We start from the raw sequence: 18,779 nt of genomic DNA, 5'->3' as shown, positions 1-18,779 counted from the left end.
TTGGAAGGCTGCTATCATGTCTCCCCTAGTCCTTCTTTCTCTTAAGCTGAACATACCCAGTTCCTGCAACTGTTATTCATATGTTTTAGTCTCCAGTCCCCTAATCATCTTTGTTGCTCTTCTCTGCACTCTTTCTAGAGTCTCCACATCTTTTTTACATCGTGGCGACCAGAACTGAATGCAGTATTCCAAGTGTGACTATCATTAAGTGTTGTGCCTTATGATTCTTGACGAATGTATCTTGTCTTTTTATGTACACTGAGAATAGAAATAGAATAGAATAGAATAGAATAGAATAGAATAGAATAGAATAGAATAGAATAGAATAGAATAGTGATTGGACACAAAAGGAATTTGTCTTTGGTGTGTATGCTGTCAGTATACGTAAAGAAAAAATAAAATATATTCATCAAGAATCATAAGATACAACGCTTACTGATAGTCATAGGTTACTAATAAGCAATCAAATCATACTAAGAAACAATAAAACAATATAAATTTTAAAGATATAAGCAACATGGTTATAGCCATAAGTGGGAAGAGATAGGTACTAGGAAGGAAGGGAAGAATAATAGTAATGCAGACTTAGTAAATTAGTTGACAGTGGCCATGGAAACATTTAGAAGGAAGCAAAGTTGGTTTCAATTTAAGTTGAAAACGTTTCAAATGTAAGTTGGATCCTGGAGCTTCTTGAGTTAGAGCAGAGGTGGGATACCATGGCCCCTTTATGACCTGTGGACTTCAACTCCCAGAATGCCTAAGCCAGCATGGCTACCTTAGGAGTTCTGGAAGTTGAAGTTCATCATGGCTGCCTAAGGAATTCTGGAAGTTGAAGTCCACAGGTTGAAAAAGGAATGGGCAACTATGGTCCCTTTATGACCTGTGGACTTCAACTCCCAGAATCCCTGAGCCAGCATGGCTGTCTTAGGAATTCTGAAAGTTGAAGTCCACAAGTCATAAAAGGCCCATCCTTCCCCACCCCTGCGGAAAATTTTTGACTTGCAGCCAATTGAGTGACCTCCCAGCTGCAGTTTCTCTTCCATGCTGGCTGAGGAATTCTGGGAGCTGAAGTCCACAAGTGTTAAAGTTGCCAAGGTTGACAAATGCTGATCTCGATTAAGAGATTAAAATCTGAGTATCCTCCTGCATCCCAACTGGATCCATCACCAAAACCCTCAATGAGTCTTTTCCCTAATTATCAAATACAGGTAGTCTTCGACTTACAGTCATTCGTTTAGTGACCATTTGAAGTTACAACGGGACTGAAAAAAGTGACTCATGATCATTTAGCACACCTACCTGTAGTCATGTGATTAAAATTGGGGTGATTCGCTTTACAACTGCAATTATTCGTTTAACAACTGTGGGAAAACGGTCATAAAATGGGGCACAACTCACATAACAACTGCCTTGCTAGGCAGTGGAAATTTTGGCCTCAGTTGTGGTTGTAAATTGAGGACTATCTGTCTATTGTTAAGAATTCTTTTGTTTCTCATTTTTATTGGATGACTTTCTCAAGCTTCTGTGTCCAAATTCCTGTTCTCTAAAAGCAACATCCTGAAGTCGATAACCTATTTTATTTTTTCTTTTTGACTTATCCAAGTTCTTTGTTTTTAATCTCTTCCTTTCCCATCCGCTCGGTTTCTGCAGGTCTCTTTCAAGGCTGTGATGAAAATGTAATTTTGGAGCGACCCTTTTGCTGCAGGAAGAAATAACGGAGACCTTTAAGAAGGAAGTCAAACTTGCTTTAGTTTAAATTGAAATCATTCCAAAATCTATGTTGGATCTCCAAGCTTCGTGGGTTAAAGGAACATCTGTGACTTTTAACCAACTTTTCTGTAGAAATAAACTTGAGTGACATCCCAGCTCAAGTTTCGCTCCCGTTTTGGTTTAAAAAAACAAAACAAAACATACCTGAACTTCAACTGATGTTGAAATCTTCAAGATTTCTTCCTGGTTCTGGCTGCGTCTCTATTCCTTTCTTTTCTCATTCCGGCCACCTTTAAACATCAATTTAAAATTTATGTACATTGTGGTGGTGTTCAGATTGGTTTTTTGGTCCCATGGTGATAATATTCTCTCAGTGTGTGGTGTGCGTGCTTTGTATTTCCGTAGCAATCGGCACTTCTGCAGAAAGATAGGCTTGCCAACGAAAAGGGAAGAAGCGATGGTGGAAAAAGGAGACGAGGAGGCTGTGACATTTCAGGAAGTTTTGAAGCAGCAAAAAGTTGGAACGCGCAACAATTTGGAGCTTTGGCCGTCCAAAAGGTTTTTGAATTTGAACTGTTCCAATTTTGACTCCCTGAAGAACGAAAAACGAGACATTTTGATTATTGATGAAGTGTTTTGGGCTCAAAACTGAGAGGTTTTGAATGTGAACCAACGATGCTTTGAGCTGGAAATATTTCCTAAATGATCAAGGAAGGCGAGTCAGCCATTTTGTGTTCAAAGAGAGACATTTTACAGTCGAGAGAGGTCAGAATCAGAGGTGGCATTCACGCGAACTAGTAGCGGAAATCGTGAGTGGCCCTGCCTGCCCACCCACCCGGCTCTGTGGCATCCCATTTAGGCCTTATTTTAGCCAAAAGCGCATGCGCAGAAGGCTGAGTGCGCGTGCGCTCACATTCGCGCACCGGTAGGGAAGGTAAGTGAATACCAGCCCTGGTCAGAATTAATGGCTTTTGCGTACCAACCGTGCTGGGTTATTCTGTAAGGCTCGAGAAGCAATAAAATTAGGGCATAAATTTGGTTTTCGGTGTTTCTGCAGCTTACGACCCCTCAGTGTCTGCATGACGTGGTCAAAACAGGGTAAGTGAATTTGTGAATTCTGTAGTGTATATAAATGACAGCATTTATCAAAAACGTCCGTTGGGTTATTTTGCGCAAGACATCTTCATGGTTTGTGTTGTACTCTTTATCACATTGTAGGTCTGCTCTAAACCAGGTTCCGGGCCTGTGTAAACTTGGTCTAGGCTACTTTAAGAAGTATGGACTTCAATTCCCAGAATTCTCCCAGCTCTCCAGATACTTCTGAACTAGCGCATTGTTTCTCCACTGTGGATTCATTTGTCGTTTTATATTGCAGTTTTCCTCTTGGGCATCACCCGTAATGTAGTTTTAAACCAATGGTGGGGAATCATGGCCCTTTTATGACTTGTGGACTTCAACTCCCAGAATTCCTGAGCTGGCTCATGAATTCTGGGAATTGAAGTCCACAAGTCATAAAAGGGCAATGGTTTCCTACCACTGTTACAAACAAACATCCCTCAACACTGATGTTGAACTCTTCATGGGGTGTTGCACACGGAGCACCTTAAATTCCCCGCAAGAGCGCGACCCAAGGGGGAAGACAGCATGGCATATTGGAAGTGAACAGATTTATACCACTAAATCTCTCCCGGTTCTCCGTTTCCCGCTCAACTCCTAATTTATTATTTATTTATTCATTATGAAATTTATTTGCCTGCCTATTTCGTGTGAAATGATCAATATTCACATGTTCCCCAAGAAAAAGATGGCACAAAAATGAGTTGAACTGATAGTGGTTGGAAGAAAAGAGTTTTTAACGGCCTTTTTTTTAAGGGCAGTGTTTCTTGACCTTGGCAAATTGAAGATGGGTGGACTTCAACTCCCAGAATTCCCTAGCTAGCAATGTGGGATTCTGGGAGTTGGAGTCCACCCATTTTCAAGTTGCCACAGCTGAGAAACACTGCTCTAGTGCAGGGGTGTCCAAACTTGGGAACTTTAAGACTTGTGGACTTCAACTCCCAGAATTCCCCAGCCAGCCATGGCTGGGGAATTCTGGGAGTTGAAGTCCACAAGTCTTAAAGTTCCCAAGTTTGGACACCCCTGCTCTAGTGTGTAGTTTCTTTGGCATTATTTCAACCTCGATCCCATTTCATCTTTATGTTCTTCACGTTTTGTTTCTTCACTCTGTTTTCTTATTTTCCTTATTTAAATCTCATCTCTCCCATTTTCTTCCCCTTTCCTTTCGGCGGTCCAATTTTTTCCTTATTTTTCTTATTTAAATGTCATCTCTCCCATTTTCTTCAGCTTTTCTTTCATCAGTCAATTCTTTTTCCTTATTTTTGTTATTTAAATTTCATCTCTCCATTTCCTTTGCCTTTCTTCAACTTTTCCTTATTTTTCTTATTTAAATAGAGCCACATTTGCTGATCAAAGAACATCTGGGGAAAAATGCTGCCCATTTCCCATCCCTGCCAAAATACACGGTCTCATTCTCCCCTTTATTATCTAGGTAATGGAGACCATGGCAGAGTTAAAATACAATCATTCAGGGAAGCGATTTGTGGAAAAAATTATACTCAATGGAGTGGCAAAAAAATTTTTTATGAGGTTTCTGTCAAAAGACGACGATCAGGAGGGTTGGAAATATCTTATAAAAGCGATAGGAAGAAATGCGATTTCATGCAAAATATAAATCTGGATGATTATTTTGCTATTCCGAGTTTCTTTCCAGTGGCTCATACAATATTCATTTCATTTCCCTAAGTATCCTTGGAGAGCATTTTTTTTTAAAATTAAGATTTGGAAACACTGGATTTTCATTTCATTTTGTTTTTAAATACGTGAGGTGTTGTTGAAATGTCTTTTGAAATAAAACAAATAAAAATGTGGACTAGCAATATGACAAAACAGAAGGTGGTTTTTTTTGAATTGTCTGATTTCTGGTGTTAATTGGGGACATTTGAATGGCAAGTGGATAACATTTATACTGTCTGAAACGGTATAGGGTTCCCTGCCTAGGCAGGGGGTTGGACTAGAAGACCTCCAAGGTCCCTTCCAACTCTACTATTGTATTGTATTTAGAACAGAAAGCAGGCAGAATAACAGACCAGCAGAGTAGAAGGGACTTTGGAGCTCCTCTAGTCCAGCCCTCTGCCTCAGGCAGGAGTCCCTATACCAGAGCGAACCTTTTCGGCACCGAGTGCCAAAAAGGTCACATGGAAATGTCATGCACGCGCTCGTTGGGGCCACGCTCTGGAAAAGCCAAACTCCAGGTTGTAGCATGCATCTGTGCCTGACGATCAGCTGGCTGGTGTGCATGCCCGCATCAGTTTTCGGCACTGCAATACACACTGAAGGACCAGTGGTGGGTTGCAGGCGGTACACCCTGGTATGGGTGTACCGGTGCCTGCCAGGAGCACCGGGTACTGTTCCAGTTCGGTGCTCTGGAGGGCCGCCTGCCCGCTCCCCCTCCTTACCTGTATTTGAGTTCTTTGGCGCACGCGCACAGAGCATACGGTGCCTGCGTGACACTCCCGCTGAGCAGCTGGAGCATCGCGGAGGCGTTGCGGAGCATCGCAGAAGCTAAGGACGCATGTCCTTGCTGCGCACGTTCATGTGGAGGCCGGGCCCCTTTGCACCGTACCGGTTGCACCAGGATCCGGAACCCAGGAGAGTGGATCGTCGCGCGCGCATGTGCGCCAGAAAACCAGAAGACAAACAGGCAGGGCCCGCAAGTGCCAGGCGTCATGGCTTTGCGTGCCACTTCGGGCACACACGCCATAGGTTTGCCATCACGGCCTTATACCATTCCAGACAAAATGGCTGTCCAATCTCTTCTTAAAAACCTCCAATGATGAAGCACTGACAGCTTTTGGAGTCAAGTCATTCCGCTGATTAAAGATTCTCACCGTCAGGACATTTGTCTATCCTTAAGTTGCTAAATTGTACTGTTGTGATTAAAATAGGTCAGGGGTGTCCAAACTTGGGAACTTTAAGACTTGTGGACTTCAACTCCCCAACTCCCAGAATTCCCCAGCCAGCCATGCTGGCTGGGGAATTCTGGGAGTTGAAGTCCACAAGTCTTAAAGTTCCCAAGTTTGGACACCCCTGAAATAGGTCAAGACGATGGCCACAACGGTTCATTTGAAAGTCTGTTGTCACCCACATAAAAGCGTAGCCACCTTCCCGACTTTTTTCTGACCACCCCTGCCGATACGTCTGGTTGCAGTGCCACTGAATCAGATGCCTTCAATGAATGAAAAGAAATAGAAGAGGAGGAGGCGTTATTATAATTAATTATAATTTCCATGAAAATACGACAGGGTCTTATTTTGTTTTGACCTACAAAATATGGCTTGGGCTTTATTATGGGAGGAGGGTTTATTCTGGGCGCATGCTCTATGGTTGTGGGCCAGCTGCCTGCAGAGCGTACAGCCATAGAGCGTGCACCCAGAGGGGCCACTGCCGAAAGACTTGGTTTGGAAGCCGCAGAAAAAGCCAGGCTGGGATGGCGGCGGCGGCGGCGGAGGTGCCCTGGCTCCATAATGAGAGCTGGGTCGTGCATCGTGAGGCTGGGAGGTGGGTGAGCGAGAACGGAACAGCTGCTCGCACAACCCCCCTCTGCAGCCATGCAGAGCACCATTCACTGGCATTTGGAAGGCGCCAAGCTGCGGGAACCAGGCGGCGGCGAACGTGCTCATGCGACTTGGTGATACCCCTAGGTCAGGGAATGGCGCTGTGCCTGGCTGCAAAGGGGGTGTGCCGGGTGGTTGCTCGTGAGCGTGGTCGCTTCATGGCTGTTGGGTTGTGCTGCTGCAACAGCACAACACAGTCGTTGGCCCATGAGGCTGTGCCCGTCTCTTTGGGAGCCTGCTCGCAAGAGAGCAGCTGCCCGGCAATCCCCCTCTTCAGCTGGGCACAGCGCTGCTCACCAACCTAGCGGTATCCCAAAGGCGCCTAGAAACACGATCACCTTTACCTCCCCCCAGGTTTCCAAGGCTTGGCACCTTCAGGATACTGCTAGGTTGGTGAGCGGCACTCTGCCTGGCCGGAGGTGAGGGGGCTTATATGCGGGGAAGGGCTTATATTTTTGCCCACCAGAAAAATGTGGCATGGCTGTATTATGAGGACATGTATTTTCGGGGAAACACGGTAGCCGATAACTCGGCATTGCTCAGGTATTTATTTATGGGGGGGAAATGTCCGGACCAAATGTAATTTCTAATGTTCCCCTTTATCAGAGGGAGCTGTGGAGTACTGTGAAGCCTTATCATGGAAGCTCCACTGCACTGTACAGTAGAATCCATTTTACAGTAGTACGGTAGAAGCCATTTTAAAGCACAACAGGCTGTATTGTAACAGAACACCACCACCCCTGAGGGGTGTTAGGGGGTGTCTTACCCGCACAGTATTTGTTTCCAGAGTCATCTGTGTCCCAAGTTTGGTTGAAATTGTTCCAGGTGTTCCAGAGTTATGCCGGAACATACACACACAACCATTTTTATATAGCTAGATAAGCTCCTGCCAGAAAAACCAGGTTGCTATGCCTATTTACACACACACACACACACACACACACACAGTGTAATTACTTAATGCATCAATTTTCTGGATTCACACACTATTTGGAGCAGCGGGGTTTCCCACCACGCTCGCCCCCCCCCCCCCTGAAACCAACCAACGTTGCTACTGATCAAATTTAGCATCTCATGTGAATCATCAGATCGAAATGAAAAATGGAGTCTTTATTTTAAAAGGAACATAGTCTGGGAAGCTGAACCAGAAAGCAGCCACACACCAGAAATAAACAAACATATAATAATGTTTATACACCTGCAACGTAGAATAAACCAGCTGGAAGGGACCTTGAAGTCTTATAGTCCAACCCCTTACTCAAACAAATGGCTGTTCAGTCTCTTCTTAAAGGAACCTCCATAGACACTCTTCTTAAAAACTTCCAATGAACACAACCTCTGGAGGCAAAGAGTTCCACTGGTTAATTGTTCTCCCTGTCAGGAAATGTCTCCTTAATTCCAGGTTGCTTCTCTCCTGGATTAGTTTCCCTCCGTTGCTTCTTCTCTTGCCTTCTGATGCTTTGGGGAATACAGGTCTACCCCCTCTTCTCCGTGGCAGCCTATGTTAACCTATGTTATGCTAACCTACGCTAAGCAAGTACAGATCAATATAACACCCACCTGTCCACTCCAGTAGTGGGTTGCAGCTGGTACGCCTCGGTAAGGGCGTACCGGAGCCTGCCTGGAGCACCAGGTACCGTTCCGCTATGGTGCTCCAGAGGGCCCACCCACCCGCCTGAGCTCCTTACCTGTCCTTTAAGTCTTTGGCACTTCCGCTAAGCAGCTGGAGCATCGCGGGGGCTTGCGGAGGCGTTGCAGGCAGTACGACGCATGTGCAAGTTGCGCGCGTCCATGTGGGCGATGCTGGGCCCGTTCCAACCGTACCAACCGTACGGTTGAAACGGGATCCGGAAGCCACGACTGGTCCACTCCCACCATATCTTCCTGGGTTGGCTCACCGGCCTCCTGATCCTACCACTACCTGTTCAGTGACAAATTCAACGTATGCGCCCAAATCTTGAATGACCTTGGCTGTTAATATTGACATGTTTGCAACCCTCAAGCCAACCTTAATTGTACAACATATGGGAGTCCTTGACTTATCACCAGAATTCTCATTTCTGTTACTAAGCAAGATATATTCGTTGAGTGAGTTTTCCTCATTGTACAGCCTTTCTGGACATGGTTGCTAAGTGAAACACTGCAGTTGTTAAGACAGTAACATGGTTCTTAAGTGAACACCAGCTTCCCCTTGGACTTTGCTGATCAGAAGTGCCACAATAGGAGATTGCGTGACCTCAGGACTCTGCAACCATTGTATATATGAACCAGTTGCCAAGTATCTGAATTTTTGTTTATTTTTTTAAATGATTTTTTAATGGTTGTTCTTTAACATATACGAGTGCTTAGTGAACAATACACTGTCTGGGTCAATTTAGTTCATCTGAATATCTGAATTTTGATCACAGGGATGCTGCAGTGGTTGTAACTGTGAAAAATGGTCGTAAGTCATGTTTTTCAGGGACGTCGTAACTTCGATCGCCGCTAAACAAATGACAAGTGGAGGACTGCCTGTATTGTAATAAGCATGAACAAACAGACATTTGCTTCGGAGTATAACAGAATAGCAGAGTCGGGAGGGACCTTGTAGGTAGGTCATCTAGTCCAACCCACGAATAGCTTCCCTGTATGCATTTCGAAGACAAACAAGATGGACAAAGATTTTTATTTTTATTTTATTGAGTTTGTCAAACATGTACAAGATAGCAGGTATAAGTATAAACATGGACATGAACACAGGACATGGGTACGAATAAATGGGGCAGTAGGACAGGGACGGTAGGCACCCTGGTGCGCTTATGCAGGCCCCCTTTACGGACCTCTTAAGGGGTGAGGTCCACATTAGGCAGTTTAAGGTTGAAGTTTTGGGGGTTTGGGGGTGTAACAACGGAGTCGGGTAGAGCATTCCAGGCGTTGACCACTCTGTGGCTGAAGTCGCATTTTCTGCAATCGAGTTTGGAGCAATTTACCTTGAGTTTGTATCTATTGTTTGCCCGTGTATTATTGTGGTTGAAGCTGAAGTAGTCATTGACAGGTAGGACGTTGTAGCAGACACTTTTGTGTATTATGCTTAGGTCAGACCTTAGTCAACGTAGTTCAAGGTTGTCCAAACCCAAAATTTCAAGCCTGGTGGCATCAGGGATTCTATTGTGAGCAGAGGAGCGGAGGACTCTTGAAATATCTCTGGACTTGGTCAATTGTATTAATGTTGGATATACAGTGTGGATTCCAGACAGATGAACTGTATTTGAGAATTGGTCTGGCAAAGGTTTTGTATGCCCTAGTTAGCAGTACAATGTTATCGGAGAAGAAGCTTCGCAAAATTAGGTTAAAATTAGGTCCAGGAAGACTGAGGACACCTATGCTTAAGTGAGAAGACATGAAATGGTTCAAAAATTCTTTCTCGCTTGCTCCGTCAAGTGTTCCCAGAAGGGAAAAGGCATCAGGCGGCCTCACGTGGTAAAGCACAGAGGTTATACGGGAGGGGCTGGCGGGTTGTCCCTGTGATATCCTCAAAGCTGACGTCCTTCACTCCGGATGGGAGCTGGTATTTGAATGAACGGAGAAGGTTGGTGAAGAAAATGAAGAGCTCAATTCTGGCCAAGGACTCCCCCACACATGCACGTCGTCCTGGGAGAGAAGGAGAAAGCAACAGCCATTGGTTTAAGGGAGGGTTTGAAAACAAAAGGAAACACACCTCAAACGGGATCCTGCTCTACCCAAGGAATAATGACTGTGAATTAACGATGGCTACCTGACATGGAGGAAAAGACATGCATTTCTAGAGAAGAATTAGTAACTTACAATGGTGACTGGATCTCTCTCTCTCTCTCTCTCTTCTACTACTTTCCTTCTCTTTCTCTTCTACCTCTCAATCTCTCTCTCTCTCTCTCATCTATCTATCTATCTATCTATCTATCTATCTATATCTATCATTATTGTCTATCTATCCATCCATCCATCCATCCATGAATCCATGCATCCATGCATCCATCCTTCTTTCTTTCTTTCTATTATCCATCCATCCATCCATCCATCTATCTATCTATCATTATTGTCTATCTATCCATCCATTCATTCATAAATCCATAAATCAATCCATCTTTCTTTCTTTCTATCATCCATCCATCCATCCATCCATCCATCTATCCATCCATCCTTCTTTCTTTCTTTCTTTCTTTCTTTCTTTCTTTCTTTCTTTCTTTCTTTCTTTCTTTCATCCATCCATCCATTTATCCATCTAACTATCTATTATTATTATTACTATCTATCTATCTATCTATCTATCTATCTATCTATCTATCTATCTATCTATTATTATTATTATTTACTATCTATCTATCTATCTATCTATCTATCTATCTATCTATCTATCTATCTATTATTACTATCTATCTATCTCTATCTCCATCCATCCATCCATCCATCCATCCATCCATCATCTATCTATCTATCTATCTATCTATCTATCTATCTATCTATCTATCTATCTATCTATCTATATCTATCATTATTGTCTATCTATCCATCCATCCATCCATCCATCCATCCATGAATCCATGCATCCATGCATCCATCCTTCTTTCTTTCTTTCTATCATCCATCCATCCATCCATCCATCCATCCATCCATCCATCCATCTATCTATCATTATTGTCTATCTATCCATCCATTCATTCATAAATCCATAAATCCATCCATCTTTCTTTCTTTCTATCATCCATCCATCCATCCATCCATCCATCCATCCATCTTTCTTTCTTTCTTTCTTTCTTTCTTTCTTTCTTTCTTTCTTTCTTTCTTTCATCCATCCATCCATTTATCCATCTAACTATCTATTATTATTATTACTATCTATCTATCTATCTATCTATCTATCTATCTATCTATCTATCTATCTATCTATCTATCTATCTATCTATCTATCTATCTATCTATTATTATTTACTATCTATCTATCTATCTATCTATCTATCTATCTATCTATCTATCTATCTATCTATCTATTATTATTATTTACTATCTATCTATCTATCTATCTATCTATCTATCTATCTATCTATCTATCTATCTATCTATCTATTATTACTATCTATCTATCTCTATCTCCATCCATCCATCATCTATCTATCTATCTATCTATCTATCTATCTATCTATCTATCTATCTATCTATCTATCTATCTATTATTACTATCTATCTCTATCTCCATCCATCCATCATCTATCTATCTATCATCTATCTATCTATCTATCTATCTATCTATCTATCTATCTATCTATCTATCTATCTATCTATCTATCTATCTATCATCTCTGTCTGTCTATCATCTACCATCCATCTTTCTTTCTTTCTTTCTTTCTTTCTTTCTTTCTTTCTTTCTTTCTTTCTTTCTTTCTTTCTTTCTTTCTTTCTTTCTTTCTTTCTTTCTTTCTCACCTACAGTATTTGTTTGTAGTCCTTGACTTGCAACCATTTGTGTAGTGATCATTCAAAGTTACAATGTCACAGAAAAAAAGCGACTTCTGACTGTTTGCAGCATCTCCGTGGTTACATGATCAAAATTCTTTGGCCACTTTCTGATAAGCAAAGTCAATGGAGAAGCCAGATTCGCTTAACAACTGGGCTACTAACTTGCCATTTACTTAACAACCGTGGCAAGAAAAGTCGTCAAATGGGTCAAAACTCACTGAACAACTGTATTGCTTAACAACAGAAATTTGGGGTTCAATTTTTCTTTGAAAGTCGAGGACTATCTGTATTTACCATTCTTGGCAACTTTAAGAAACGTGGACTTCAAGTCCCAGAATTCTATATGTTAGCTGGAGAATTCTGGGAATCGAAGTCCATACTTCTTAAAGTAGCCAAGGTTGAGAAACATTGCTGTAGGGCAGGGGTCTCCAACCTTGGCAACTTTAAGACTTGTGGACTTCTGGCTGAGGAATTCTGGGAGTTGAAGTCCACAAGTCTTAAAGTTGCCAAGGTTGGAGACCCCTGCCCTAGGGTTTTCTAAAAGTCGATTCAGGCTGGGTTCTGGAAAGCAGGATCATAACATCACCTGCTGAGAATGGCATGTGAGCTTCATTGTTCACAAAATTGCCTTCGGAATCGAGGAAATGCTCCGGATTGAATTTCCAAGGTGTCTCCCAGCACTCTGGGTCATAAAGCACAGAATGGACATTGGGCAGCAGAAGGGTCCCCTAGAAAAGAAAAGAAAACAAAAACAAAGGAAATTATGAGTTCTTGTTTTACAAACGATCTGTTCAAATCATCTTGAGAAGAAGGGACAACAATTCTCCAGGTTTTCTCCTTCCCAACAATGAAGGAAGTTGAAAGGCGAGAACAGTGTTTCCCAATCTCTGAAACTTTAAGGTAGGTGGGCTTCAATTCCTAAAATTCCCTGGTCAGCATGTGTATAGGTAGTCCTCAGCGTATGACTGTAATCAAGCTCTGCAATTATGGGTATAGCAATCGCACTTCGACTTATATACCGCTTCACGGTGTTTTACAGCCTTCTCTAAGCCGTTTACAGAGTCAGCCTCTTGCCCCCAACAATCTGAGTCCTCATTTTACCAACCTCGGAAGGATGGAAGGCCCAGTCAACCTTGAGCCGATCAGGATTGAACTGGTGGCAGTGGGCAGATTCACCCTGCAAAAATGCACTTTAGCCAAGGGAAGGGAAGGGAAGGGAAGGGAAGGGAGGAAGGAAGGAAGGAAGGAAGGAAGGAAGGAAGGAAGGAAGGAAGGAAGAGCAATTGCAGCTAGACTTATATAGGGCTTCACAGTGCTTTTACAGCCCTCTCTAAGCTGTTTACAGAGTCAGCATATTTGCCCCCAACAATGTGGGTCCTTGTTTTATCCCCCCCCCCTGGAAGGATGGAAGGCTGAGTCAACCTTGAGCCGATCAGGATTGAACTGGTGGCAGTGGGCAGATTCACCCTGCAATAATGCACTTTAGCCAAGGGAAGGGAAGGGAAGGGAAGGGAAGGGAAGGGAGGAAGGAAGGAAGGAAGGAAGGAAGGAAGGAAGGAAGGAAGGAAGGAAGGAAGAGCAATTGCAGCTAGACTTATATAGGGCTTCACAGTGCTTTTACAGCCCTCTCTAAGCTGTTTACAGAGTCAGCATATTTGCCCCCAACAATGTGGGTCCTCGTTTTATCCCCCCCCCCTGGAAGGATGGAAGGCTGAGTCAACCTTGAGCCGGTGAGATTTGAACTGCCAAACTGCAGCTAGCAGTCAGCTGAAGTAGCCTGCAGTACTGCACTCTCACCACTGCACCATCTCGGCTCTTGTCTTAAAAGTTATCACAGTCGTAAAGCAGTTGCCACTTAGCCAGGCTTGTTTTTACAAACGTTTTTCATTTTTTTACTGCGACTGTTAAAGGCAAATGCCCTGGTCTTAACGTGAATCGTTTACGATAAAGTTTTTTTTTTTTTGCTGTAAACTGGAATTAAATGTCAGTTTTTGGCAAAAAAAGAGAGAGTCACAAATCATGGTCATCTGATCACAGGACCCTGCAAACAATTGTAAATGTGGGCCATTTTCTTTTCTTTTTTTGCATATCAAGTTTTTTTATTTTTCCATTTTAATACAATACAATACAATAGCAGGGTTGGAAGGGACCTTGGAGGTCTTCTAGTCCAACCCCCTGCCTAGGCAGGAAACCCTATACCGTTTCAGACAGATGGCTATCCAACATCTTCTTAAAGACTTCCAGTGTTGGGGCATTCACAACTTCTGGAGGCAATTTCTGTTCCACTGATTCATTGTTCTGTCAGGAAATTTCTCCTCAGTTCTAAGTTGCTTCTCTCCTTGATTAGTTTCCACCCATTGCTTCTTGTCCTGCCCTCAGGTGCCTTGGAGAATAGCTTGATTCCGTCTTCTTTGGGGCAACCCCTGAGATATTGGAAGACTGCTATCATGTCTCCCCTAGTCCTTCTTTCTATTAAACTAGACATCCCCAGTTCCTGCAGCCGTTCTTCATATGTTTTAGTCTCCAGTCCCCTAATCCTCTTTGTTGCTCTTCTCTGCACTCTTTCTAGAGTCTCCACATCTTTTCTACATCGTGGCGACCAAAATTGAATGCCGTATTCCAAGTGTGGCCTTACCAAGGCCTTATAAAGTGGTATTAACCCTTCACGTGATCTTGATTCTATCCCTCTGTTTATGCAGCCTAGGATTGTGTTGGCTTTTTTGGCAGCTGCTACACACAGCTGGCTCCTATTTAAATGGTTGTCCACTAGGACTCCAAGATCCCTCTCCCAGTTACTACTGTTGAGCAAGGTACCACCTGTACTGTACCTGTGCATTCCATTTTTGTTGCCTAAATGTAGAACCTTACTCTTTTCACCATTGAATTTCATTTTATTAGATAGTGCCCAATGTTCAAGTTTGTCAAGATCCTTCTGTATCTTTAGCCTGTCTTCTGGAGTGTTGGCTATTCCTGCCAGCTTGGTGTCATCTGCATATTTGATGAGTTCCCCATTTATTCCCTCATCCAAATCATTGATGAAGATGTTGAAGAGTACTGGGCCTAAAACAGAGCCTTGGGGTACTCCACTGCATACCTCCCTCCATGTAGATGCAGTTCCATTGTGGACTACACGTTGAGTGCAGTTGGTCAGCCAGTTACGAATCCATCTGGTGGTGATGCTGTCTAACCCACATTCTTCTACTTTATCTAGTAGTAGGTTATGGTCTACCTTATCAAAAGCCTTACTGAAGTCCAAGTAAACTATATCGACGGCATTCCTCTGGTCCACTAATTTTGTCACATTGTCAAAGAATGCAATAAGATTAGTCTGGCATGATCTGTTTTTGACAAATCCATGTTGGCTTTTGGCTATTACTTTGTTTACTTCTAGGTGTTTGCTAATTCGTTGCTTGATTATCTTTTCCAGAATCTTTCCTGGTATTGAGGTCAGGCTGATAGGTCTGTTTTCATAGCATATAATCACATGTATACTATTACACAGCCAACATCATATTGTATTATTAAATATTTACATCAATTCACCTTACCATCAACTCCCAAAAACAATTATTGGCTCTTCTGCTCTCCATACACCCTATTTGTACCTTATCCATCACTTTCTTCGCCCTCTCTCCTCCCCCTCCCTACCTCCTTTCTTCCCTCTGTCATCCTTCCCTTCTCTCCTTCCCCTTCCTCTCTCCTTCTCCCTCTTCCCCCTTTCGACTCCTCCTTTCTCTTCTCCTCTTCCCCCCTCCTCTCCTATCCCTCTCTTCTTCCCTTACCTCCCTCCTCTACTTCCCACTCTTCATCTCATTTACTTGGTGTATTTCAGCTTCTCAGCTTCTTCTTTTTTCTATATTCTTCCTTTTTGTTTTTAAGAAATAGAACAAAAACATATACATACATAGTCATTGTGCTTTTAAACCCCAGCCTAGTTTTGGCCAAGATGTAGACCTGGTTAAATGTGGGCCATTTTCTGACTGCCCAAAACTCAATCATGTGACCACAGGGAGACCAAAATTGGAACTTAGAAAACAGGTCATAAGTAGCTTTTTAGGAGTGTCTTGTAACTTAGAATCATGGCTAATCAACTGATTGAAAACTGAGGACAATCTGTAGATTTTGGCTCCCTAGCAAAATAATTTTTTTGCTTTCATCTTTATTGGGTTTTTTCCAATTTACTGATTTTTATCTATGATTTTGCTAGTTGCCTTGAACTTTCAAAGTTAGCCTTTTGCTTTTGACAACAACAAAGACTTAACACAGGGGTGTCCAAACTTGGGAACTTTAAGACTTGTGGACTTCAACTCCCAGAATTCCCCAGCCAGCCATGCTGGCTGGGGAATTCTGGGAGTTGAAATCCACAAGTCTTAAAGTTCCCAAGTTTGGACACCCCTGACTTAACAGAACAGAATATAGTTAGTCCTTGAGTTACGATAATCCGCTTAGAGATGGTTCAAAGTTACGACCCCCGTCCCAAAAAGTATTTATGACACAGTCCTGAAGACTGCCGGTGAAGATTCTCAGCCACCTGGGCCATGGTTGTCCCAAAGGTGCTTTTTTCAAGAGGCTACTGGACTTTCTGGTTTTTCTTTGAAGACGTTTTGCTTCTCATTCAAGAAGCTTCTTCAGCTCTGACTGGATCGTGGAAAGTGAAAGGATTTGTATTCCTTGCAGAAAGCTGGCCAGTTGCATCCTTTTAGAGAGTCGTTGAGGCCACTTGGAGGTTTGTTTGTGTCCTCAGGATCACCAGAGTGGTGCAAATGGGTGTGGGGCCTTTTTGGAACTGCTGAAAGGACTGTGTTGTCGATTGGAGATAGATGACGTCCTATCCCTCCCCCTCAGTTGAGAGAGGACTGTTCAGTTTTGAAATACATGGCCTCTTTGATCTCTCTTTCAAACCGGCAGTCCTCTCTGTCCAAAATGTAGTCTTTGCTGTCTTCAAAAGAGTGGACTTTGTCTTCTAAATGCAGATGGACTTGGGAATCTAGTCCTGTTGGGTTTGTTCTCCTAAGTTGTGCCATGCATTTATGACAGTGGTAGTCAACCTTTTTCTACCTACCGCCCACTAATGGATCTTTCTTGATGGAAAAATTTCCTTACCGCCCACCAGTTTTTGCGCAAGTGCGGAATATTTTTTAGAAAGGAGTGCTTTTCTTTTTATCTCCTTTTTTTATCTTCCTTAGGGCTATGTACAAAAGTAAGGCTGAGCTAGTTAGTCCACTTATTATTATTAGCCAACAACAATTCTCTCCTGCCTTTTCTTTCTCCTATTTTGCAACTGCTCTGCTCCGCTTCTGCCTGTCCCTGCTAACAGTTTCTACTCCTCCCCTTCCTCTTCCCACGTGTTTGCAACTGCTCTGCTCCGCTTCTGCCTGTACCTGCTAACAGTTTCTACTCCTCCCCTTCCTCTTCCCACGTGTTTGCTTGTGCACGCGCTTGCACTCGCCTGCCCACTCGCAGAAAAGGAGGTTTTAACCTCCGAAATCCCTAACGCACGCATTCTCGCGCACGTTAGTTCAAAAGGAGGTTTTAACCTCCGAAATCCCCACCGCCCACCTGGAATCCTAAAACGCCTACTAGAGGGCGGTAGGGACCAGGTTGACGACCCATGGTTTATGAAGTGGTCGTTTTGTTTCTCCAATGTACAGATCTGCTCAGGGCTCACTGCATTGTATTGCGTACACCACGTTTGCTCAGTTTGTGTCTGGGTGTTTTATCCTTGGGGTAGGCAAGCTTCTGCTTTAATGTATTCTTGGGTTTGAAGTGGGGTGCTGTCTAACCCACATTTTTTAATCTGACCAAGAAGTACCGTATTTTTCGGAGTATAAACACACCGGAGTATAAGACGCACCAAGGTTTTGAAGAGGCAAATTAAACAAAAAAGTTTTGAACTCTGCAAACCTCCCAAAAACGGGCGCATTTTTTGCCCCCCAAAAGGGTATGGATAGCCTTTAGGAAGCTTATAGAGTGCTCCTGGGGTCTGGGGTGTGTGTGGCAAAATTAAGCAAAAAAGGGCCTGTTTTTTGCTCATTTCTGCCCTCCCCAGCCCCCAGGAGCTCCCTAAAGACAAGCTATGCATGGCCATTTTGGTGAATGGGGTGGGGTTTCGAGAGGCAAAAAATGCTGTATTCAGTGTATAAGACGCACCCAGATTTTCAGCCTCTTTTTTGAGGGGAAAAAGGTGCGTCTTATACTCCGAAAAATATGGTAGGTTGAGGTCTAATGCTTTTATCAAATGCCTTACAATTGCCGGGCATCTTTTTGATCATGTGACCACAGAGATTCTGCAATGGTCTTAAGTATGAAAAATGCTCCTACATCACTTTTTTCAGCTGCACTAACATCGAATGGTCACTGCAAGCTTACAAACTGCTTTGTAAGAACTATCTCTCCTTACACAACTTTGAACCTCTTTCTGTTGTCTCCTTTGAATCTATTTCTCTGACTTAGCATTTTGCAAACCCAGCCTTTCTGGCTCATTTGGGATTCTGTCTATCGCAACAACGATGACAACAGTCCTTGCATCACAAAGCAGAAAGTCAATTTAGCCCTGTATTTTGAAACTCCTTAGCAATTATTATCTTGTGCTAATAAGTGTCCCACAACAAGCTGTTGTAGGTGAGCAGGGGGAGGGGGATATATATATGTGTGTGTGTGTGTGTGTGTGTGTGTGTGTGTTTGTGTGTGTGTATATGTGTGTGTTATATGTATATGTATATGTATATGTATATGTATATGTATATGTATATGTATATGTATATGTATATGTATATGTATATGTATATGTATATGTATATGTATATGTATATGTATATGTATATGTATATGTATATGTATATGTATATGTATATGTATATGTTATTGTACAGTGCATATCCTACCTCCTCCGTCTATTTATCTATGTATATCTATATTTTTGTAT

At 42.8% G+C, this 18,779-nt stretch overlaps 2 protein-coding genes across 3 annotated transcripts in view; one reads left to right on the top strand and one right to left on the bottom strand.

Moving 5' to 3' along the window:
- Positions 1-4,646, top strand: part of CAPN10 (calpain 10) — a 38,074-nt gene extending 33,428 nt beyond the window's left edge. For both annotated transcript variants that reach the window (XM_081956060.1, XM_081956061.1), the window contains exons 14-15: positions 1,651-3,717; positions 3,859-4,646. In XM_081956060.1, the coding sequence (XP_081812186.1) occupies positions 1,651-1,680 (30 nt within the window). In that variant the 3' untranslated portion in view covers positions 1,681-3,717; positions 3,859-4,646. The remainder of the gene's footprint in view (positions 1-1,650; positions 3,718-3,858) is intronic.
- Positions 4,647-9,054: 4,408 nt separating this feature from the next.
- The window catches only part of LOC309393644 (cytochrome P450 2J2-like), a 45,074-nt gene continuing 35,349 nt past the window's right edge, over positions 9,055-18,779 (bottom strand). Inside the window, exons 8-9 of the mRNA XM_081956092.1 lie at positions 12,441-12,582; positions 9,055-10,013 (exon numbers count right to left, since the gene is read on the bottom strand). Of these exons, the coding sequence (XP_081812218.1) occupies positions 9,826-10,013; positions 12,441-12,582 (330 nt within the window). The 3' untranslated portion in view covers positions 9,055-9,825. The remainder of the gene's footprint in view (positions 10,014-12,440; positions 12,583-18,779) is intronic.

This window comes from Natrix helvetica, assembly GCF_964273705.1.
Source record: "Natrix helvetica genome assembly, chromosome: 5".
NCBI classification, from domain to species: domain Eukaryota; kingdom Metazoa; phylum Chordata; class Lepidosauria; order Squamata; family Natricidae; genus Natrix; species Natrix helvetica.
Note: the sequence above shows the minus strand (reverse complement) of the source record. Positions and strands in the feature narration are given on the sequence as shown.